Source organism: Homalodisca vitripennis, chromosome 2 (assembly GCF_021130785.1).
Source record: "Homalodisca vitripennis isolate AUS2020 chromosome 2, UT_GWSS_2.1, whole genome shotgun sequence".
Taxonomy (NCBI): Eukaryota; Metazoa; Arthropoda; class Insecta; order Hemiptera; family Cicadellidae; genus Homalodisca; species Homalodisca vitripennis.
In genome coordinates this window covers 52844237-52868879 of record NC_060208.1, presented here as the reverse complement: position 1 = coordinate 52868879, position 24643 = coordinate 52844237, and the positions used below count along the sequence as shown (strand labels likewise).

The 24643-nt window shown below is 32.8% G+C and overlaps 2 protein-coding genes and 1 long non-coding RNA gene across 3 annotated transcripts in view; 1 reads left to right on the top strand and 2 right to left on the bottom strand.

Moving 5' to 3' along the window:
- The window catches only part of LOC124353934 (zinc finger and BTB domain-containing protein 41-like), a 41908-nt gene extending 35605 nt beyond the window's left edge, over positions 1-6303 (bottom strand). The window contains exon 1 of the mRNA XM_046803996.1: positions 6206-6303. The gene's annotated coding sequence lies outside the window, so the exon portion shown is untranslated. The remainder of the gene's footprint in view (positions 1-6205) is intronic.
- On the top strand, positions 149-21887 carry LOC124353936. The gene is made up of 2 exons (XR_006921646.1): positions 149-341; positions 21768-21887. It is a non-coding gene; the product is annotated as an uncharacterized LOC124353936 (long non-coding RNA).
- Positions 21888-22564: 677 nt separating this feature from the next.
- LOC124353935 overlaps positions 22565-24643 on the bottom strand; it is a 47905-nt gene continuing 45826 nt past the window's right edge. The window contains exon 5 of the mRNA XM_046803998.1: positions 22565-22883. Coding sequence (XP_046659954.1) covers positions 22784-22883 — 100 coding nt within the window. The 3' untranslated portion in view covers positions 22565-22783. The remainder of the gene's footprint in view (positions 22884-24643) is intronic.

The window sequence follows — 24643 nt, the reverse complement described above, 5'->3', positions numbered from 1 at the left end:
AAAAATTTTATTTTTATCTACACCAATATATATATATATTTTTTTATTTTAATTTTTATGGTAGCAAAAAGTCAATGACTCCAGCTGGATTAGAACCTGCTCCAGTTGTATAGCCAACATTAGTAGCTAGTGACCTTGACCACTGATCCACAACTGTTGCTAACGATGACTAAGTTGGTCTGCTAAAGTGTCAGTTCAGTTGCTCACTGTAATGCCTTGCTTGAAGATACTGTTGTTTATTGTTTCATCATGAATAAAATTTTATATTATACAATTGTAATTTGAGTGAATAAGTTCGAATATTTGATATCAGATCTTAATACAGTGTCTATTATATCACAGTATGTATGTTTTAATTACACATAGGTAGATTAGTCTTATTTAATAAGTTTGAGGTTAAATTGAACAGTTTATAAAACTTTAAATATTACTATAAAAATACAAGGCAAAAACTGTTAAACCATTATTTAAAATATTCATCAAATCTTACAGTATCGAAATGATTGTACCAGAGTCACTTTTAAGGCATAATTATTAAAAATATAACCATTTTGTCAACACACTCCAAGCATCATAACACATCACTTACATAACCTCTCTCTCTCTCAGTCACTGATGTTGGATTCACTGAATAAGAAAGAAAAAGAACAAAACAGAGCTTTACTCAAGCGTATAATTGAAACAACTATATTTTGTGGAGAAAATGAAATACCCCTTCGGGGACATTGGGCCACTGACGGCCGAAAACCCTTTAGAAAAGGAGGGAAATTTTCGAGCGTTGCTTGGGTACAGATCAAACTAACGGTCGGAAAATGCACCGGAAAAATTCTACTGATTAGAAGTTCGGCTACTTTGGATTTCACTGATTGAGGTATTTATGAATGAGTTATAATGACGATTTTTTGTATCATTACACTGTAGACAAGTATATAATTATCGGAAGAAAATAAAAAAAATCACTTTCGGACGGAAATAAAATACACCTGAAAAACTCTAATGATTTTTTTCTTGATAATTATATAGGTACAGTGTACAGTTTAATGATAACAAAAATCGTCATCCTAACTCAACCGAAAACACCACGTTTACCTCAATCACTGAAGTCCAAATTAGTTGAAGTTCTAAACAGTAGAACTTTTCAAGAGTATTTTCTGACCGAAAGTGATTTTATATTTTTTTCGATAATTATGTACACGTCTACAGTTTAATGACACCTAAAATCAACGTCGTAGCTTAATTCTAAGCAGTCATTTTACGTCCCAAAGACGAATTTGAAAAAAGTGGTCGCTAATTTAAACTGTTCGCCGTGTTACGGTTCAGGTTACTTTGCGACGTCACGTGACCGCGCCCTATAGAAATACCATGATTACACTACACTATCCGAAAGGCCGAGCCCAAAAGTATCGTTTGATACTTTATGATTTAAACGAAAGGACAATTATATTTTTAACAATGGTCACTTTAATCAATTAAATCAATCAATTTTATGTTTGTAGAAAAGAGTAATGATAACTCTCCTTTTTTATCCTGTTCCATGCTTTATTTTTTAATATGTCTTAAAATTTTGGGGGGGTCTGGACCCCCCCTTCGCTACGCCACTGATCTGACACTTGACATTTAAAGTGAGCTGCTACTTTTACTGTTAGGAAATGAATGATAAACTGTCAATATAACATATAGTAGAGTACGTTTCAGGATTCATTCCAATCACACCAGCACTTCTGAGGATTGTGACAAATCTTTTTTAAGTTTATTTAAATGTCACCTGTTTAAATTACACTTAAGGTAGAGTGCATATTATACTGAACCGCTTTTGAAAGGTTTATTACTTAATTTTTTATTATTTATTACAAAAAATGTATTTTAGCTAACTGTTGAAAATGGTGTTCTGTTGTAAGTAGAACATTCACTTATTACACAATCCCTGAGAATAACGAGATAAGAGACACTATACTGTGTGTCAGTAACAGGCTTTGCTTAAGTTGCATTTAAAATTTCAAGTCTATAGATCAGTTCATTTTTGAGATATCACATGGACAGACAGACAGAAATGAAATTTCAGACCTCAGTGATACGCTTTACTAATTTTCAGTAAAGCTAACTTGTTTTGTGTATTATTGTATAACTGCTTGAAATTGTAATAAATTATATTAAAGAAAATTAGTAGAAATTAGTAATAGTAAGTGTATCTCAGTTAATGTTAGCTAAATTTGTAATACTAGAAGTTCCCTGCGGCTTCCCACGCAATTTCCTGTTGAAAATCAGGATACTATATTCACGTATTTTTTTTCTATCACATTCTAAGCACTCCTGAAATAATCGATAGTCATTCCTTCATGAGCCTCTAGAACGCAATATCAAGGTATGTACCATATTTCCTAATTCTATCTTTTGTTGTTTTTGGTAGGACGTTGATAAGTTATTCAGGACACTACCTATAGCTGTATATATATTCAACTAATTTGGTTATAAAAAATCAAATTCCGTTTGTTTAAATTCATTTTCTGTCTAAGATATTTCCAATATTGTTGTTGAGTTTGCCTTGTACCCCGATTAATAAAATGTATACCAACGAAAACCAACTTCAGTCATAAAGCATCTTCTTTTGGCTTTTTTTTATTTACTTTCAATGTAACCAGGTTCAATTACCTTATGTGCATTGAAATTACACAGCTTTTTACAATAAGGTAGGTTTTATAACAGCGTTTAAATAGTATTCCCAGTGCATTAGATGGTCTATAGATCATTGGTGCAATCTAAATTTAAAATTAGATAACTTCGTCATTGCAATCTGCATTACAATACTGATGAAGCACTTTACAATAATTTGATATTTTCTCAAATTTAAATGCCAACAAATGTTTCTGCCTCTTTGACGAAATTCAGCTGAAAATGTTAACAGCTGTTACATCAGTTCACTTTGTATTACGTGTTGTAGTGCAGTCTGCCAATGTAAAATATTCCAAAATCAACAACTACATACAAATGAAAAATTAATTAAAAAAACATTTTCCAATGCACCAAATTGTGAATCTAAACCATTCTTGAATTCCATTGAAAACACACAAAAAATGTCATCAAAATCGGTCCAGTCATTTAGGAGGAGTTCAGTCACATACACATGAACACAAGAAATATATATATATATATAAAGATTAAAATATGTCACAAACTTTCTCTATGTAACATACCCAGTTGGATGGAATAAAGAGTATCTCCATTTCTTACTCTTCCGAAATTCCATTTTACCTTATGAGTATTTTCAGTTTTTGACACAGTGTTTTTTTTGTACAAGTAATTAAAAACTCATAATCTCTCTCATAATCCAACATTATGTTAACATACATACTTATAGATATTCTTAATTATGTTTGTACAATTTTTTCATTCTCAACATATTTTGCTCTTAACCTCTGGAATTAAGCTCTTAAGCCTCCCCCAAAATAAACTACTGGGTATGTCCCTTTTACATACTCAACATTGTATACAATCATTTATTAGGCTATGAACTGTAAAAACATGAATCAAAATAACTTTATTCATTTTTGCCTCAAATTTTTACTTTTGATTTAAATAAATGTTTATTCAGTTTAAGTTAAAATTAATAATTATATATTACAATCACGTGACGACTTTCATCAGTTATATCAATCCAATCAGTCTTTATCACAGTTTCAAAGTAAATAGAAATAATACAGTAGGACCTTGATATATCGAACCTCAATATATCGAATTCCTCGATAAATCGAAGTTTTGTCATTCCCCTTGAATGTCCCATTTACTTCAATGCTAATTTTACCTCTACATATCGAAGATTTCAAGTAAATAACCTCAATATATCGAAGTTTCAGTTTATCAACGAAACGAACTTTAGTACTGTATTGTCGTGTTGTGCAAACAAACAACCATCAAAGTAGAGTAGGTACCGTATTTTTCATGTCGAGACTTGAAACCCCCACCACCGACACTCCTTTGTTTTCTGTAGACGCCAGTGGTGGATCACCACTCCACCCTCAGTTTAATTTGGACGTTACCACGATTAGTGCGAGTAGATTTTTTTTAACAACAGTAAATAAGTTTTGCAAACTCTTTATAACATGTACGTAAGCCTACATTACAGTAGCATTTTAAACAGTAGAACCGTATTTCAGACATGTGTATTTATACTGTACAACATAACTTTTTAAGACGTTACAGTATTTCATATTCATATTTATGTAATAATATTACTCTATACGTTTAGTTAAAAAATAAATAAATTTAAATTGATGTATGGTGTACTTGTTATAATTTCTTATTCACATTTCCCGATAAAGTAATGTACGATTCTTAATTGTACTGTATTATTGTAGTGGGTGTGGACCTCTATATACCGTATCGAAGTCTGTCAGAGTTAACCTTGATATAATGAATAATACAACAGTTGTAAACCTCTATATATCGAAGTCTGCCCCAAACAGCCTTGATATATCGAACCTCATTATATCGAAATTCTTGATATATCGAAGTTTTGTAAATCCCCTTGAGGTTCGATATATCAAGGTCCTACTGTAAATTCACAAAATAAATGGAATATAATCTTTTGTAACTTTATACTGTGCATTTGAGATGTAATTTGAGCCACTATGCAAGCAAATAACAGATCATAAGCAATAGAGCAATAATACATAGTGCTAGAGAAGTTTTAGAGTAAATTTTGTTTTTTTCTATATATAAAATTAATAGCACATTTTTTTCAGTAAACAAAATTTAAAACTAGAGTTTATACAATGGGAAAATTTATTCAGATATTTGATTATAAAGTATATCTGCATGCCAAATTTGTTCAAAATCAATCCATTTTGTCTTGTGATGGACATTTTCATAACAGAAATTTCCACCAAAAGATTTTTGGACCACCATGATGATATTGCATGTATGAGACAAAGTAAAAATTAGCTGAATTTCTAGAAAATTAGAAAGAACCTACCTGAGGATGTAAAATATTTACTGAAACAGAATTTGCTTAAAGTATCAGTAATTTACTTAAGACTAATATCACCCCTAAAGTCATATATGCAGATAGTGTACTCCGTTTCTGACTTCAATTTATTCGAACTTCCATCAGATGTAGAAGGATGTCCTTGAGATTGACCAGATCTTTCAATCATAGGTTCTTCGAAGACATACCTCTCAGATGTTCCTAGGACTTTATTCAAAGTTATGTGGAAATATTCATTTGTAAAGAATAATGTAGACAGGTTATGATGATCAATATCAAGTGCAACTTCATACAGATACATAGCTTTCTTAAAATCTATCACATTAAAGCAGTGAGAGTAAGAGAGTACAAGAAGAAAACTGGAGATGACGCACTGTCCCTTGTAGTGGTATTCGGACTTTGGCAGTTCTTTGCACATATCAGGATCCCTAGAGTTCCAAATAGTTAAACTTTTTGTGGAAGTTGAGATGATAACGTGTTCACCCTCGACAATTATCCAAAGAATTCTTTCAGGTTCTCTCATTGGCTTAATCGGTCCAAAAGAAGTTATGAAATCAACCGAAAGAGTTTTCACAAGTTCTCCCCTGCAATTCCAAACTTTCAAAGGTGTGATGCCACGGTTTATGAAGATGTTACACCAACCAACAATTAGATCTTGGCTAACATGGAGATTAGGGTCAGCAACAAGAGCTGCTCCCTTGAACAACACCACATCCTCCATCCATTCTTTTGAATGGAGATTGAAACGTTTAAAAGCATACTGGTTCATTTCTATTACCAAGACATTCAGCATCGCGTTCTGCAGGAAAAGTGAAACAGGCATTACTTTATGTGATAAATTGACACTGAATTGGTCCAGCTTTGAAAAGTCTGTTATCCAAATGATTCTGTGGTTGTCTTCAAACACAGTCAAGTAATCATTAGAAAGGGCATATTGTAACGGTAATCTACACCGTGGGTTAGGAATTAGATCTACCAATTTTGTATATTTATTATTTTTTTTAGAATAAATATTTGAATAAGAAGAGATATGGGTGTATAACTTTGATCCACTCACTTGTATATAGTCAGCTGACAGTTTTTGTACCACTTCTGGATCATTTTCCAAGTTCAATATAAAAACTTCATCCTCCTTACCCTTTATCAATAAGTGTTTACCGTGAACTGTATCTTTTATCATGACTTTCGTAGGCTTGCTACTGACTTTTTGAAATTTGTACTCACGCTTTCTGTACGTTTCAGTTATCCAGTTGATGTTCCTCTGAAAAACGTCTCTCCAATCCTCTTCTTCTCCTGGAATCTTTTTAAATCCTTCTCGTTTGCAAACCTTCATCCAGAAGGAGTCACTCCCCTCCATCCCCACCACTTTCAAAACACTAGGTAAGTCTTCTACCTCTAAATGAAGAAACAGTATTTCTAAAACTTCCAAAGGTAGACTCATCAAAGACATTGTCTTTAAATGAGAGTACTTTGATTTTGTTTTAAATTAATGACCACCAGCCTTATCTCAAAGAGAAAACATGTATAGTATTTTCCTGTGGAGCTCATTCCTTGAAAGAGTTTTTAATTAAAACTAAACCAACTTTGGGCAAAACCATCACTAGTAATTCAGTCATCTTGCAGATGTGAAACTATGAATAACCTCAAGTTTCAAAATGTTCTTAGTAGATTAATTAAAATATTAAAGATTGCAAGGAACAAAATAAAAATGTTTAATTCAACACTTTAATTCCTGCTCTATTTTTCAAACACATAAGTACAAAAACTGTTGCAAAAAATATCTAAATTTATATAAAAACAAGAGTAAACCAGTTTCTGAAACAATACTTCTCACACTATGGCATATTTTCAAGGGACACTGAAAAATATAAGTTGGTACTGAGGAACACAACACTATACACAACTGCCTGCTATATATTTAGACATCGCCTCTGTGATAGCAAACATCTGGCCTCAGATATAGTAATGGGAGTGGAGTGGGTAAGTGCCATGGCCTCTTTTCCCCAAGGTCAACCACTTGCCAACTGGTGTCATGCTTTTGTTTACTTCCATCTTGTGCAAATTTGATACTTGTCATTTTATATACACTATTGTGTTGGGTGACCATAACAATAGATAATTGTTATTTATATATAAAGACAAATAAGATTATCCTAAAAGTAGTCTTTAGAAACAATAAATGTACATTGATCTTCTGTAGATAATTGATTTCATATCACAACTTCAAAGAACAAATTTCCTTGACCTAGTTTGGCTATGATATTAATAAAACTAAATTTTAAACTATACTTATATGCTAAAAAAACAACAAACGTTTGATTTTTTAATTGTTTCTTATTTTTTCATAGAAATAATGTGGACAAGAAATATTAAAAGTAATGGACAATGTTAAAAATAATTTTGTCACCGCATTTTAACACAAGTGATAAACCTAATCCAATTAAAACGCAAAAAAGCAGAGATTTGCTTATAAAATATCTAGCAAAATTTAGCTTTTCAGTATAAACTGTATTAATATAGATTTTAAACTATGGTAAAGTGTGATATATTAGTAGGAAAAAGAAGAAGCTATAAATTTTTATAAATTCATATTAAAAGTACAACAATAAAATTGTTTATTATACCATAATACAGAATGTAACTTTCAAGTAATATATATTCAGGGGCGTGTACCAACGGGGGGAGGACGAACAGGACCGGTCCCCCCACAAGAGAATTTTATTTCTAAATAATCTATTGCCTAATAGTATTTTTTCAGCTAAAATTTTATAGATATATATATATATTTTTTTTATTCGCAAAATACATAGCATTACACATACTGTATATTTCAATTTTGTTCAAAATACAAAACATTTAAGTTTTACCAGCATGCAGCAACTATGAAAGTGAGGTTAGCTTTCACTATTTCTTGTGGTTCCTACTTGTACCTGGTATTTTCAGTGACCGAACACAAAATGTACTTGTACTGATTTAGAATCATATGTAACATAGTATTCATGAAATGATACAGTTACATGTTCCAGCTAAACGAGTCGGATTAGTTTGTACCAGTAACAGTAGTAAATATGTAAGAGTAAAATAAAGTAAAAGTACCTTTGACAGTAACCTGTACCGGGTACTTTGGTTTGCGGTAACTTGTACCTTCTCTCGGGATAGACCAGTATCTGATACAAAGTCTATGTTTTAGTAGTCCCCTTGTAGTAGTCCCTACGTGATCAGTTGTCATAGTAATGACTGAGTTTCCAGAGCTATGAGCAGTTCTGTACTGTGTTATTTTGTTGTCATACGTTGAAATTGTCATCACAAGGAAATGCCGCGCTGGGCACAGTCTGCCTGCGCAATGTAATATGTGTTAAAAAATAAATGTTTTAAATAGTGGTTAACAAAATTACACATTCAAGATAATGACTCTTAGCTCCATAACGTGACCAATACCAAATTTTGTGAACCACCTGTTCAAAAATAAAATATAAGATGGTAATTTAATAACAACTTTATTTTCATACTGTTATATATTATAAAATTACATATTCATTTACAGTACACTTGTATATATTGTGTATAAACGTTTTATCTTAATTGGAGCAGAAGCTTCCAAATTGTGGATTTTTAAAGTTGCAGTTTGTCGTAAAAAGCACCAAACTCGTATATTCTAGTTGTTATTGATACAAAAACTGGAAGTTATTTTTAATGAACAGTTTTATATGTAGAAACACAGAAATAAACTAACTAAAATTTAATATAACCCCAGTAATTGTAGCCTATCAGGTAGTTTGTGGTCAACTTATAAACTCTGATATCTGTACTTTTTGATTCAAGAGTGTATATTAAGATTTAGCTTTGGTCTTAAATTGTTATTTTAGATTAATTATTTTGTACAATATTTTGTTAATTTTACAATTAAATTTCATTTTAGTTAAATATACTCCATTTAACTGTATTGGTTTAGAAATATTTTAATTATACCTGTATAGATTTCCAGGTGATTGGCAATAGAGTGGTTTTACTGTAAACTATACAATCTGACCTGATATTTGCCCTCTTTTTATTAATTCAGAAGTACTATAAAAGAACGTTTCTAGAACCTAGTATTTCAAAATTTTCTCAGGGGAGGACCTATTGATATCGGGGGTTTCCATGCTCCCGTCTTCTCCGTGTTCCGGACATCCCCCAGAGAAGATTTCTGGGTGCGCCACTGTTTATATATATACAGGACACAGATTTGTAATAATGTTGAGAAAAATTTAATTGCATGTTAATTTGATCTAATTTATTTATTTTAGCTTTATTTTTTAAGTTTTATAATAATTTTTAAACAAAAAAGTTAAATAATACAAATTTGGCTAAATTACTTTACTATTCACAGAATACTTTTCTATACTATTATATAAAAATCTAATAAATATCTGTGTGTGTTCTACTCAATAAAGTAAAATATACTGGACTGATTGTACTCAGATTTTACATGGACATTTTTAGTACCCCTAGCTAACATACAGGCCTATTCTAATTTCAAAAATCTCTTCGATATACACCACAATGGTGTCTTGCATATAGTAAATAAATATTATTAGTTGAAAGAGCCTGTTAAATGTAATCAACTTTTCTGTGTAAACAGTTTTATTATAGCATGACCATATCTTTAATTAATTTAACTATTATTTTCAATTTGTTTCCATTTTTAATCTTGAAAGCATAAAGCCTTTCAAAAGTAAAGCTAACTGTAGGAAATTTATAAGAATATTGCAGGCTAATGTACAATGCATACGTAACAAGCTACTTGAGCTTGAACATGTGGGCGAAAGTCTATAAGATAGATGCAATTTGTGTTTCGGGAGCACTGGGATGACAGAAAATGAAATTGACTTGTTTGTGCCCAGTGGATATTTGCCTGCAAGCTTCTATTGTAGAAGAGAAAAAAAAAGAATGGGGGGGTCGGGGATTTTCTTAAAAAGTAGTATAAAGTTTGAAGTTTTTAGATTTTAGTCAGTATAATGCGGAGTTAGATATTGAGTTGTGTGGTGTCAGGCTGATTGAACAGAATATCATCCTTGTAAGTCTTTATAGGTCTCCTCAGGGCAATCTCAAAGTTTTTTTTTGACAATTTTGAATTGGCAATGAAATCAATCTTTAAAAAAAACAGCCTGGTGACAGTCTGTGGTGACTTCAACATCGAAATGGCGTTGATTGATCAAAATTATTTCTATCAGTTTCTCTAATTTACTCAGATCTCTAAATTTAAAACTGTACTGTCAAGTCTCCAACCCATGCAAGGGCATGTATAGATAATATTCTGGTCAATTTCTCAGAGGACTTGTATAAAAATTGCAATATGGAGTATCAATTTGCCGATCATAAATCTAGCATGATTAATAATTATGTAAGACAATTGGAGAATAAGAATTCAAAAGAGAATATATGGGTTTATTAAATAAATAAATAAAACAAATAAAATGAATTGGATGAAAATATGTTATTGAACTTAGGGGTAGAACAACTTTTTAATATTTTTTTTAAGAAATATGTAGACTTGTGGCACTTTAGCTCTCCACTAATCAGTAAAAGTAAAAAGAAGAATATTAATAGTAATAGGAAAATCAACTGGTATAATGATAAATTGGCAGAAGATAGAAATGTTATGTTAAATTTTTTTAATGTTTATAAATGCCTTAGAGATAGGGGGTCAGAGCAGACACCTGTAGCCTACAACGTGTATTTAGCTTCTAAAAGAACTTACAGGTCAAATCTGACCAACCGCAAAAAGGCAAGCTTATGAGCAGTATATAGAGACATCAGCTAACAGTTGTTAAGGCTGCTTGGGAAATAATCAATTTGGAAAAATCTCCTGCTTCTTCCAAAGATATTTACTTAGATCCTGAACTTACTAACCAGTTTTTCCTTGATTCAGTCACTGAGCTCTCAAACAATCTGCCACAGAATAATTCTCTTTCATGGATTTATTGGGTAATATTCCTGTTCCTCCTAACTCATTCAGTGGAAAGAAATTAAACCAGATGATTTAGTTAGAATGGTTTCTAAACTCTCAAATTCCAAAAGTATGGACTATTATGGTTATCTAACAATATAATCAAGAAAACCATCCATGAAATCAAAAGGCCATTGGCTATTGTCTTCAATAAATGTCTGGAGGCGGGTTTTTTCCCTGACTCTTTAAAAGTGTCAAAAGTTATTCCGATTTACAAAAAAGGTGACAAGGGACAAGCCGCAAAGTTATCGTCCAGTTTCTATTGTCCCCATTTTCTCTAAAATTTTGGAATCCATCATGCACCAACAGCTTTTTTTTGTATTTTGAATATTTCAATCTCCTGTCTGAATCAACAATTTGGTTTTCGGCCAGGCAGGTCCACAACTTCAGCGGTGTTGGAGGTTGTTAGTCATACCCTTGTGGCCTTCGAGAGGAGGGAATCAACGGCTCTATCTCTCTTAGATTTAAGCAAAGCTTTTGATTGTGTCCCCTTTGATTCAATCATTCAAAAAACTCAAATATTATGGTATTTCTGAGGAGTGCTTGTCAGATTATTACCTCTTATCTATCGGATAGAAAGCAGTTTGTATCTATTAAGGGGTGTAATTCTTCAATGAAAGAACGGTAACAATTGGAGTCCCACAGGGGGTCTGTATTGGGACCTTTCTTTTTTACTGTAATAATTAATGACCTGTCAGTGAACTTAAATGTAACTCAGTTATCTATGCGGATGACACGTCTCTTTTCTCGAGTAACCGATATCTGGACGTTCTTCAAACAGAGATTGAAAATGCTCAAACCGGAGCATTAAATTGGTTCACCTCCAACAAATTACATTGCAATCCAGAAAAAACTCAAAATCTGTTGCTGAGTTTAACATCTAAAGAAAAGCCTCCATCCTGTAAAGTTGTTAGGCTTTGTTATTGATTCGAAATTGACCTGGGCTCAGCATGTAAATAATGTGTGTATAAAAATCTCGAGAGTCAGCTATTTACTATGGAAAATTAAGAGCTTTAATATCAATAGAACATCTGAGGTCTTCCTATTTTGCACTGTTTCAATCACACTTATCTTATGGTCTAATTCTTTGGGGTCATTCTTCTGGTGTATCGGATATTCTCATCATACAAAAGAAAGTCGTCAGAACACTGTGTGGAGCCAGGTATCTTGAACACTGCCGACCTTTGTTCATCCAAGCTAAAATTCTTACAGTGATCAATTTGTACATCTACCATATCCTTATCTACATCTAAAACTAACTTACATTTATTTTTCACTAGGCAGCATTTTCATTGCCATTTGACTAGATTCAGCCATAAGCTTGACTTGCCGCAGCATCGCCTATCAAAAACTGGGCTCCTCACATCAGGTAAATTGTGTTCAAATTTTTTAACAAAATTACACGTTTCGGCTCATGACACTCCATTATCTAATTTTAAGCACAAATTGACCACCTGGTTACAGAATAATCCATTTTATATTCTGTAGAGGAGTTTTTACAAACTGATGTTTGCCTTATCTTTTAAGCATAAGTAGCCTATTTATCTGTCTAATTGTTCATTCATGAAATGTCTTATTTATGTATCTTATTTAATAGCCTGTTTTTAATGTATAAATGTGACTGTGCCTATTTCAATTGTAATGATCAATGGCAATAAAGTATTTGACTTTGACTTAATAGTAATAACAATTCTTACTTCAATCTTTTCTGCAACCGCTGTTGAGCACAGAATTAGAAAATATCCAGATAACAAAATTAAAAGTTTCAGTAAAAATATCCTTTAACTTCACGTTTTACAAAATATTAAGTATGCAGTGCTTGGGAGTACTGTAAAACAATTTTTCTCATGGAAGCACTTACTTAACATTTCCGTTTAACTTAACCAAACATGACACCCAGAGTTCACAAACTAACCTAGTCATAATTATACAAGAATGAAAGATAACATAAAAAGATTATTGAGACAAAAAGCGAAAAATATTATATATGTATGTGTGTGTGAGTAGTTATTTGAGGTTAACTATCATGATCGTGGAAGTGCTGGTAAATAACTCATGTTGGTAAATAAAAATATGTGTCCAAATTGTGATTACTTTCGTACGAGTGGTCAGATAAGGGTTAACGGACTGTAGATCCATGTTGTAAAACTGTCTGGACCATTTCTTAAGGCGTGGAGAATAGGTTCACGGTCCCGGCCTGGGACCCACTGTCCGACCTACGGGTTTTTTTGACGAGGGATCGTCGTACTCACTCTGCAGCACTTGAGCGGATGTTCCAAATCTATACTCTATATTTGCTAAATATTGTTCAGTAGACTACAGAAAAAGACCACTACAGAAAGAATTAAATAAAATCTATATACATAAAACAGTTGGGTTTATTACACCGTTTACAACTTACAAATGGCTCTAACGATTATAATGGTCTTTGCTTTATTGGATCTCTTTTTGCCCTTACTAGCAGAATAACGATTAAGGTATTGTAAAAGTGCACAAAAAAATCAAGCAAATAGAACAAAATTTGTTATATGATAGTATAGATTGAAAGAGTCTGTTTACTTTAGTCAACTGTTCTTTGCAAACATGGTTTTATGACAGCACAATCATATGTTAATTAATTTAACTACTATTTTAAATTTGTTTACATTTGGTCTTGAAAGCATAGAGCAAGCTTGATAGTAACAACATTTCTTATTTGAACCTTTTCTGCAACCACTGTTGAGCACAGACTAAGAAAAATATTCAGATAAGAAAATTAAAAGTTTTAGCAAAAGTTTACTTTTAACTGTTCATTTGAGCAAATATTAAATGTGAATTGTTTGGCGAGTACTGTAATACACATATCAAAGATTAAATAGTATATAACTCTTACTATAAATTTAAGGACTGTTATAAAACGCATCTTAGTTGGCTTTTGGCAAAAATAGACTTCTCAGACCTTTGTTATGTATATATATATATATATTTCCAGTCTTCATTGAATTGCTGTTTCTGTGATATTTACAACCTATCGTTAGCAGGATATGATCGTAAGTCAGTATGTCTCTGTAGGCAGATAAGATTCGTTTACTTTTTGGTTTATAGGCCAAGAGCCACTATTTAAGGTAGTAAAATATATTTTTCTTCGTATAGTTTTCTATTTAACGTAATTTGATACAACTATAAATGTGATATATTAGATATGAACTAAATTATTGTTTTAATTATTAACAGTGTTAGAACAATAAACTATCCATTTCAATTGACGTGTACTAGAGTAAGTGTCTACTCCCATATACAGTATTATACTAACGATGGACCAAGAGAAGGAATAATTAATACAACCTTAGAATAGATGTTTATGATTCATTAGGATAACACTGAATTAGTGAGATAGTAATGTAGTGTTGTATGGAATTAGTTTAAATATAATTCCAATTAGTAATCTACTTCAAATGTGATAGCTTGAGTTTTCATTGGAGTAAACTGGTGTTAATTTTTATTACCTTAGCAGTACACTGTAGTGAAGCATCACTGATGATAATGAAGAAGAGCGCAGATAGAAAAACCAATGCATGGCCAGGTTAGTTTTGAGCACGCCGAGACCCGTGGACTAACTGTCCTACCCTGCAGACAAGTGATGTCCACCACCCTCGTCAAAAATAGGCGCGAAACCTACAATCCTACAATCTCAGAGAAGTGCTAAACTGTAGCTTGTTTATGGGCCGGCCGCCGGGGACTGACTTTAACAGCTTCTCTTACACTCGTCCATTATTCTCTGATGTCCAGGCCGACATTGGACTTTATTTATCTTGACAAAAAAATGTTATATGTGTCTATTTACTCCTTTATAAGGAACAAAACATTCTTAAACTATAAAACTAGCTTCTCAAATATTTTATGTTAATTTAACCTAAACCAATACCTGGTGGGAAAATAGGATAGCACTCTGAGTGTAACAAGATGCTGATGTATGTGGCAGATGCTGTGGCCCTAATGGGGCATCACAAAACTTGTGTTTAAAAGTGATATTTGATATAATATATTAATATGATAGTACAAAAATTGTATTTTTTTCTTTTATATGAACACTGGGTAATAAAATTACAATAAAATAAAATGTATCTCTTTATTATATAATTATCATAGAAGTTATAAAATTAGTACATTTTTATATCAAAACAATATTTTACACAATAAATAAAATTATATCAACAATATACACATAAGCATGTAACGACTAGAAAATCTCTCCTAAATTTTATAAACTAGGCCTTATAAAATCTTGAAATACTAAATTTTAGACTTGCTTTGTAAATTTGTTGAGGAGAAATTAAATATATTTAAGAATAATATAGTACCACCTAACGCTGAGATAAAGGCCAATATACGACAATTATGTGCCATAATTTTTACTAGCATAAAAGCACTGAACATTTGAATGTTTTCAGTATTTTTGAAAGCTGGGTTCAAATACACTAGAGCAATTCTAAGTTTACCCCTGAAGAGTGCACTGCTTGGCAACGCTGCAGTGTTGTCAGTCAAACTCTTTCCTTTGACTCTCCAAAATCTATATAAATCTCCTTACTTTAACTTTCCTTCAAAATGCTGATCGCTCAATAGTCAAATTGTGGGCGCATTACAATTTCTGAAACGTTTCTATCTTCCAGCCAGTAGGAGTCAGAGATGAAGTTAGAACTGCTGTACTCTATGTTAGAAAATCATTAAGCTACATTATTTCATATAAGCATTTAATTTGTGCTTTCATACAACAAAAGTTGCTTATGCCGATTTGTAGGACAAGTTAATCTTGATTCAATTCGTCAATACAGTACAGTACTATGGTAAAATAGCAGTTTTATAATTTTTATGGCAATAGGTACTTATATAATTTATTTGTTTAAAAAAGAATTATGTAAATAAAAATCAAGCACAGAGTAATCTGAAAATAACTGGCAAACAACACTATTAGGGTAATTTTAAAAGTTTTGAGATACTGACATACTACAATAATCTTATGTATTCACTATACCATGGTACTGTTTTCAAATGATACTCAGAATTTCAAATAGGTCACAATTTACTTCAAGACAACAAACGCTCAGGCAGGCCACATTCTGCCATCACTCACGAAAACGTTCATTGGGTGTGCACTGTGATGTAAGAGTAGACACTGTACTAATTTAATGGTTGAATCTTCCTGAAGGATTGAATCCGCAGTGCGAATAATCTTGCATGAAAATAAGAAAATATAAAAGTAAGTTTTAAGTAATGAAAATTGCTTCTCAATGGGTATGTGTGAGAATCAGCCAGCAGACCTTCTAACTGATTAATAACAGCGTTTATCAGATTGCTTTCAAAATTGTTACTGGGGAGGAGATGTACATGCCTTTTTATGGAAGTTCCAACTTGAGAAGAGATTAGCAAATGGGTGAAGAAAGTAATGAATAATGTTTTCTTCAGGAGAACAAGACTGGTGAAGGCTATAATGATTAAGCTGGAGGAACAAAGGACTGTCACTGTAAGTTCGCATACTGAACAATGTCTGGCAGGAAGTTCTTCAGGAATTGAACATAAAGGGTTTAATTTTGTACAAAGACAATGCCAATTCTCACAGTGGTGCAAAAGTTTTACAGTTTTTGGCCAAAAGAAGTGGCATCAAAACAATGGGCAAGATAAGGTGGATACCTTATCTTGCCATTTGTGACTTCTAGTTATTCTTCAGAAGCCCCAAAACTGATTTTGATTCATAAAAATATTCCCTCCACTTCAAAAATTGAATAGCAAAGTGCTTTCAACAAGTGGAAAATCTGACATACATTGATTCAAAATACATTGTTGCAGGAGGAGATATTAAAGTAAGTCTAGCTCAAAAATTTCATATAGCCTATCTCAAAACTTTTAAGAGTGATCTTTGAACAAACATAAACTGGATGTCTGTAGTTTTAAGATTTTTGACAACATGGAGCCTTGGACAGATCATGTAGCCATTCTCAGCTCCAGACGTAACTAGGTCCAATTAATTTAACTGCCAATACACAAAATTTAAATATTATTTTAACTTTACTATTATACTTAAGCAAAACCACCACATAATTAAAAACCATATTTAGATAATGTTGAATACTTGAAAATATAATTTTATCAATCACAATTTAGGAAGCAGTAAAGATTTAGTTGCAACAATGGTAAAATTGGGAGTACTACAAAAGTATTAATATATATCCGTGCATGATGGTTGTGTATTACAAAAACAACCATATTGTAATATATAAAACTATATTGTAATATAGTACAAAACAAAAAAATTAAGAATTACCAAAACAAATGTCTTCTAAATCACTACGAGTTCTGTGATTATTAACGCTTTCATGCAAAGCCAAAATGTCACAAGTTTGTACAACACGTGATAAAAATAAAACACAAAAATTAGATATTGGATTTCCACATTTTGTTGCCCTGAGAGCAAAAAAAGTTAAATTCCAAGAACTTAAAATATATAAAAACTTACTGATGAATATCAATATGTGGATAAGAAACAATGCTAAAGTAAAATCTCTGTATATTGAAAGCAGAAAAATACTGAAGAAAGCTCCTCACAATAGTAAAGAGTGATTCTTTGTAAATAAAGGCATTTTAAATAGACTATAGGAACAGAAGAAAACATACTATCAGAACTTAAAAAATAGTCAAAGTTTTGAAGCTTTAAATATAAATAATCTTAGAATAAAATATACTTGTAGAGAATACATAAAAGAAGATTTAAAAAAAATTAAGATGACTCAAGCACCACCTACTGGAATGTAAACTAAAACAGTACTAAAATAATTTTAGAAGATTTTCTACATTGCATCTTAGGCTAATAAAATAAATCAAGTCAGATTTTTTCAGGTGCTTTGCATTATTTTTACATATATTTTCATAGCCAAAATCATGCTAAGTATAAAATAACTTAACAATGCACAATATTCAAGTCAAAGTTTTATTAACCCTTTTCACTCGGAGCGGTAATGTTAGAATGTCCACAGAGATCGGATGGGCAGCAGTGTTGGCCACCGCCATTTCCTCTAGCTCGCGCATTTATTTAGAGTTGCCGTCCTCAGAGATCGGATTGTCAGCTGTGCTGTCCATTGAATAATCCTACTAGCGCTCGGATGAAGAGCAGCGTTGACCACAAGTTATAGACTCTTTTTTTTTATTCTGACGTATTTTTTTATAATACAACGCATTAAGATCAATCAGCTGTTTCATTACAAAGCTTGGAAATTGATCATCTGGTCAATATTGCATTCTAGGCTTTCGTTTTAGCACACTTTTAACCACATTGTCACTAGTGAGTTAACCTACACGCATTATTAGAACGGATTGTTTATTATTCTTAGTATTGTGCAATTTTATTAAATATCAGTGTAAATGAAGTATTGCAGATATCAGTGTAAATATAACTGTAAATAAAAGTGTAAATATATCAGTATTAATACCTGTATTTTGTGTTTTAAAATGATAACAATGAATGAATATAGGTTTGTTGACTGTAGTCCAGGCAATGTTAGGGACATTCTAAATGGTGGAGATAGTGATAGTTCAGTACAGTAGAACCCCTCATATCCGGCCTCGGTTTTTACCGCACCTCGGTTTATCCGGCCACTTCCCGGAAGCCAATATCGAAATTTATTTACCACGGCTTGCAGACGCGCAGTTGCACGCACTAGTCTCACACGACTCTTGCGTTATTTTTGTGTATCTATTTGTTTACATTTTCCTGTTTTGTCCTCAGTTGAGCTAATAGGTTTAACCTGTAAACAGTTCGTTGATTATTTCCAGTGCGGTTAGTACAGTACAGTACAATTGTTTTGTTTCGTCAAGTGCTGTGTACTGTAGGTTGGTTTATCCGGCCGAATCGTTATCCGGCCAGGGGCTCGGTCCCGTGGTGGCCGGATATGAGGGGTTCTACTGTACACCCAAGTGATGTAGACGAAGATGTGGCAGACGAAATGAACAATGAAGATAATAGTACTGAAAGTCAACATGGACTAGATGAGGAAGCTGAAAATGAAGATTGTAATGGTTGGAGAGAATGGAATGAAGGTGAGGAAATGTTTGTAAAATTCAATTGGACACTCAATAGTGGTTTTAAACCTCCAACAGGTGTAAAACCAACAACCCCTTTGCAATTCTTCCAACTTTTCTTTACAGATGAGTTATTAACTGAGATTGTAAAAGAAACTAATCGTTACGCCCAAGAAAAGATAATGAAAGTAACTCTTTTAAGGAAAAAATCTATGTGGAAGACTTGGAAAGAGGTAACCGTTACTGAGTTTAAAGCTTTTATTGGTTGCTTAATGAACATGGCAATGAACCAAAAGCCTGAAGTTGAAGATTACTTTTCAAAGGATTGGGTAGATTATCAGCCCTTTTTTAAAGGACATTTTTTTGAAGGAGAGGTTTCTTCAGATTTTTTGGAACCTGCATGCTGCTCCTCGTCCTGTTGGTTCCATAGGAGGAACTTTATCCAGATCGGGTAAAGTAAGAAATGTCGTACTTTACCTAGATAAACAGTTTAGAAATGTCTACATACCTAACAGTACAGTTAAGTGTCGATGAAAGTACCGTTGGGTTCAAGGGCCGCATTCTGTTTAAGGTATATAACAAAGCAAAACCTATCAAATGGGGTATTAAGGTATTCGTACTTTCAGATTCTCAGACTGGCTACATTTGCTGTTTAGAGCCATACTTTGGTAAATCAACAACAGACCGGTTGGAAAAACCGGACTTAGGTGCAACAAGCCGAATAGTTCTCCATTTAGTGAATGAACTTAAGGAGTCTTATGGAGCTGTTGAAGGGCTCCATACATTTACCGATAGGTATTATAAAAATATGGATCTAGCCCAGGAATTAAGTGATATTAAAGTTCACTTAACAGGGACTATCCTTAGAAATAGGATAGGATTGCCATTGCAGATTCGAAAACGGAAGTCAAAATCTAACATCTCTAGAAAAGATGATCGTTTCTCACTTGTTCACTGGAAAGACAAAAATGAGGTAACGATGTTGAGTACTCTTTACGGCAATGTACACAGATAGTACATAGGACAAAGAAACAAGGCGTAGTTGAAGAAGTGAAAAAACCTACAGCAGTATGTCAGTATAATAAGTACATGGGTGGAGTGGACTTGGCGGACCACTTTATAGCTTCTTATGGGTTCACAAGAAAGTCCCTTAAATGGTGGAGGAAAGTGTATTTCTGGCTCCAAGAAGCTGCACTAGTGAACGCCTATATACTGTACAACATGTCTGAAGCCCAGGGTAAAATGTCTCAACGTCAGTAGAGAAAATTACTGGTATTAGAGGTTGTTGGCGATGTAAGGAACACAAATAAAAAAGGAAGACCATCCCATCCTATTGCAAGACATTTCCCGAATAAATGGGAAACTTCATCTACCATATCCTCTTGAAGGTAGAAAAGTGAAGGATTGCGTCGTGTGTAGCAGTAGAGCACAAGGCGGCACCAGGAAAAGAGTGAAGTTTTATTGCAAAACTTGTGAAAATGAGCCCGTTCTTCACATTAGTGTTTGTTTTGAAAAGTACCATTCATCTCAGATATTTCAACAACAAGACGACAACTAGCCTGCAGTTAAAATTGTATTTGGAACAATAATAAGCAGTTCAATTTTATTTTTTATCATGTTATAATTATTTACTGTCACATTATTAATACTCATTGTAACTCATGTTAGTTTATAGAAGTATAACATTTCCATTGTAATACTTTTCGACTACATTATTATTTACCTTTGGACCTTTAAATCCATTTAACTTTTTAAAAGGCACAGTATCAATGACACGCTGAAAATAAATCCGAGCTGGTGGGGACGCAACAATGACATGGCTGCTGTGTGCACGCAGGCACCATAGTGGACAGCACCGCTGCCCATCCAATCTGAGTGGACAGTACGCGCTAAAATAATACGAGCCTACGAGAAGCCATATTTGGTCAGCACTGCTGCCCATCCGAGCGGAAAGGATAAAAAAAACCTTGTGTTTATTACGAGATTTACACATAACGACCCTTAAACTGACAATATATTTCAGATGATAAAAATTCTTTTACATGTCTTACTACACCTAAAATTTGTCATGATCTTTTTCTAAAAACTGGTTTTCTTATTGTATGTTGTAAGAAAGAACTATTTTTTACACAGAAAGCAAATAAAACAAAACTTAAGCTAATTAGGTGTTTGTTAGTGATCACTGTGTGATGTTGTTTCGGAACTTGTATACAATTGAAGAATTAAAACAATCCAGGTAGTCAATTTGAAGGGCTTTATAAAAGCTATTTAAGCACTATAACTACAAGTAACTGAAATACAAATCTTTGTTTCCTAAGGAAGTCACTACAATTTCATATTTTTTAAGTTGCATTTAAAATTATTTTTCCAATTTTCCAGAGAACATTAAAATGAATAATTTCTGTTAATGTAAATACCATCATGCACAGTTTGATTTACAAATCATAAATTGATTTACATTTTAAATTGTTGCTTGTAGGTTTTTATTGAAGCTACACAAATTCCTAAAGCAACAAGCCTTGAATTTCTTTACACTGCATTTTTTTATATCTATATTGGTTACTAAAATTCATTCGTTTTTAAGACTGCATTTTGTACAAACAAAGGGAATATAAAAAATGATCGTCATTTCAGGGAATGTTATCTGCCAGTTCGGGGGTTAAAAGCAAAAGGTAATCTTATTTTGATTTTGTTCATTTATTATCACTTCAAACACAGTGAACTATTATCTTGTGATTCTGATTATAGGATGGTCAGCGGCATATCCGTGAATGGAGAGGGGGGAAGATAAAAATGAAAAAGACAAAGTTCTTCCAAAAATGTAGAAATTGAACTATACAGGGTGGCGCAAAAGACACTGGACAGTTGGTTAAAAGAAGAAAAAAATAACAGCAAGACATAGTACAATAGTTTTTGTCCGTGATGTTGGTATTACTAAATGTTGGTAATTATGCCTTCAGAATTACGCGGTACCAGGACTCATGACGTTTGCAGAAAACTTTCAAGAACTTTACTTTTAACATGATGGTGCTCCACCACATTACGCCACTGCCGCTTGCGATTATTTAAACGAACGTTACCAAAGAAAAGTTATTGGTCAAAAGGCAGATATTGACATGCCCCCACGTTCACCAGATATCACACCAATGGATTTTTCCTACGGGGAGTAGTCAAGAACTCTGTTTATTCTCGAAAGCCTTATATTATTGACGAACTGAAAAACAACATAAATGACGCATTTTATGATTTGGACAATGATCCCACACTACGCCGTAGAGTATCTAACAGTATTCCAGAAAGACTTCAAAGATGTATTAATGAAGACGGAAAACAATTTGAATATAAAAAATAATTGTAAGTATTGTTTGTAATAAAAAATAATTTCAAATAAATCTAGTCTTGTTTTAACCAACTGTCCAGCGATTTTTGCGCCACCCTGTACTTTAAAATATTGAGTTTCAATCCTAGGATACAAATGTACATTACACTGTCAAAACAGTTTTCCATCAGATGGTTTTTGTTGGTAATAACAAAAACAAACAGTATACTACAGTAACTAAGGAGATACTTTTATTACCCCTCTTCCAAAACAAAACTTTCTGGGTAAGCCAGTATCGTGGTTAGTCAATAAAAGCATATCAGTCTTATCTTAAACAGTAACTAACATTTACAAGTAGATTAAAACAAAGATAGAGGGTATAAGGTATGAATGGTGAGAGGGCGGTGGTGATGTATAAAGTTGGCACGGCACCACTGTTGCTGTGTCACAGAGGCATCTGGGCCTGAGCATGGGACAACTTGTAAGGATGGGGATGAGCATGGGGCGGCTGTCTCCTCCACCAGGGTGTTCCGCTACGGTCTCCCCTAGTCACACAATTCAGAATAGTTACAAATTTTATCCATCAAAAAATAATTAACACATTTGAATATAATATAACTAATTTAATTTGTGACAAACAATTAATATATATATATATATATATATATATATATATATATATATATATATAATTATGGCAAATATTTCCAAGTTCCTCTTACATGTACATACTCAAAGAATTTGTGAACAATAGAAACAGAAAACAAATGGAAAACGATCAGGATCTGAGGAAAAAGTGTTATTGATATCTAAAAATTCTATGTAACAATTGTTACATAGTGACAAAAATTATGACAATTGTTTATTAATTACATCATAATTGTGATTGTCTCATGAAACTCCCAGATCACCTTTAGAGATAAACTTAGAGAAAAATATGTACTGTGATCTTTTACCTGCACCACAATTCTTCACTAACACATGTAAAGGCTTCGCAGAGAGGCCACAGGTTCTAATAGTGTATAAAAATGGCAACTACAGTCATTTTGTCTGACTGAGAATGATAAAGGGGCGCTTTTATTGAGAACTTGTACATGGAACTGAAATTTGTGATATGGATTTATGGACTTAGTAACCTACATTAATTATTTTATATTAATAATTCTCAAATACATAACATATTTAACATCTAGTTATTAGATTTATAACAGTTCAGTGTTGTACAACAGTAAACCATGATGATTTACATTATAAAACAAAAAAATTATATTGTTTTTTTTTAAATTATATTTTATATCATTTGTAGTACAACAGATTTTTCCTCTTTTAATGCATTTCATCACATAAAATATAGTGAACTTTACACCCAGAGTAGATACTGGCAACTAGGATGGGAAACATTAAAACAAACAAGCTCTAACAACTCTACAGATTGATAGTGATTTATCGAGGCCTAGAACAATTTCACGGGTCGTATAAGTTCAAGGTCATACCGCTTCTCTAGTTCTGATCTCCCCTCTGTTCCTAACCTAATAAGCCGCCACCTTGGATTCAGCTGTTCACGAACCGCGAGGCAGCTGGCGCGCGAATGTAAAAAAGAAGCAGCCGCCCTCCACCAGACGGGATTATCTGCATTTGCCCTTCGCCGCACCTCCCTCTCTCCACTACTATAAAGGCCATCAGTAGTTTTGGCCATTCAATCTATTTCCGCTAGAATGGGTCTCCATGAATAGGAGTAAGTAGTACGGGTTTATTGGCATACGCTATGCGTTATTTTCATGGGGGGGGGATTCAGCTGTAAAAGCGATTGTGTTGTGGATTTTCTTTTGTTCAATTTAAGAAAATCAATTACGTCGTCGGTGAAATTTGCTACTAATGAAACATATAACGTTAACTACAACTTAAATTTGTTTGCACTGTATCAATATATGACACAATCTTGTAAACACGATTATTTGCGTATAAGTACACCCGTTCCACCAAATCTTGTTATGGGTATACAATGTACTACTAATCTTTTACATAACTTCATTACATTTAAAATATCCAAACTTTTGGAGAAAATAAATAATTATTAAAAATTGTAATAATTACATCGTTAAACATACAATTATAAATGGAACCCTTGTGTGTGGACGAAATTTGGTAGACAAAATTTAAAAATCCATAGGCTATATTTTGTATCAACAAAATATTTTGTCACTGATGAAATCTGAAAATTTCACCACTTTTCAATGTGTACAAAATGATAACATTTTAATTACAAATTATTTATATAAAACTAAATGATTTCCTTCCGAGGCTG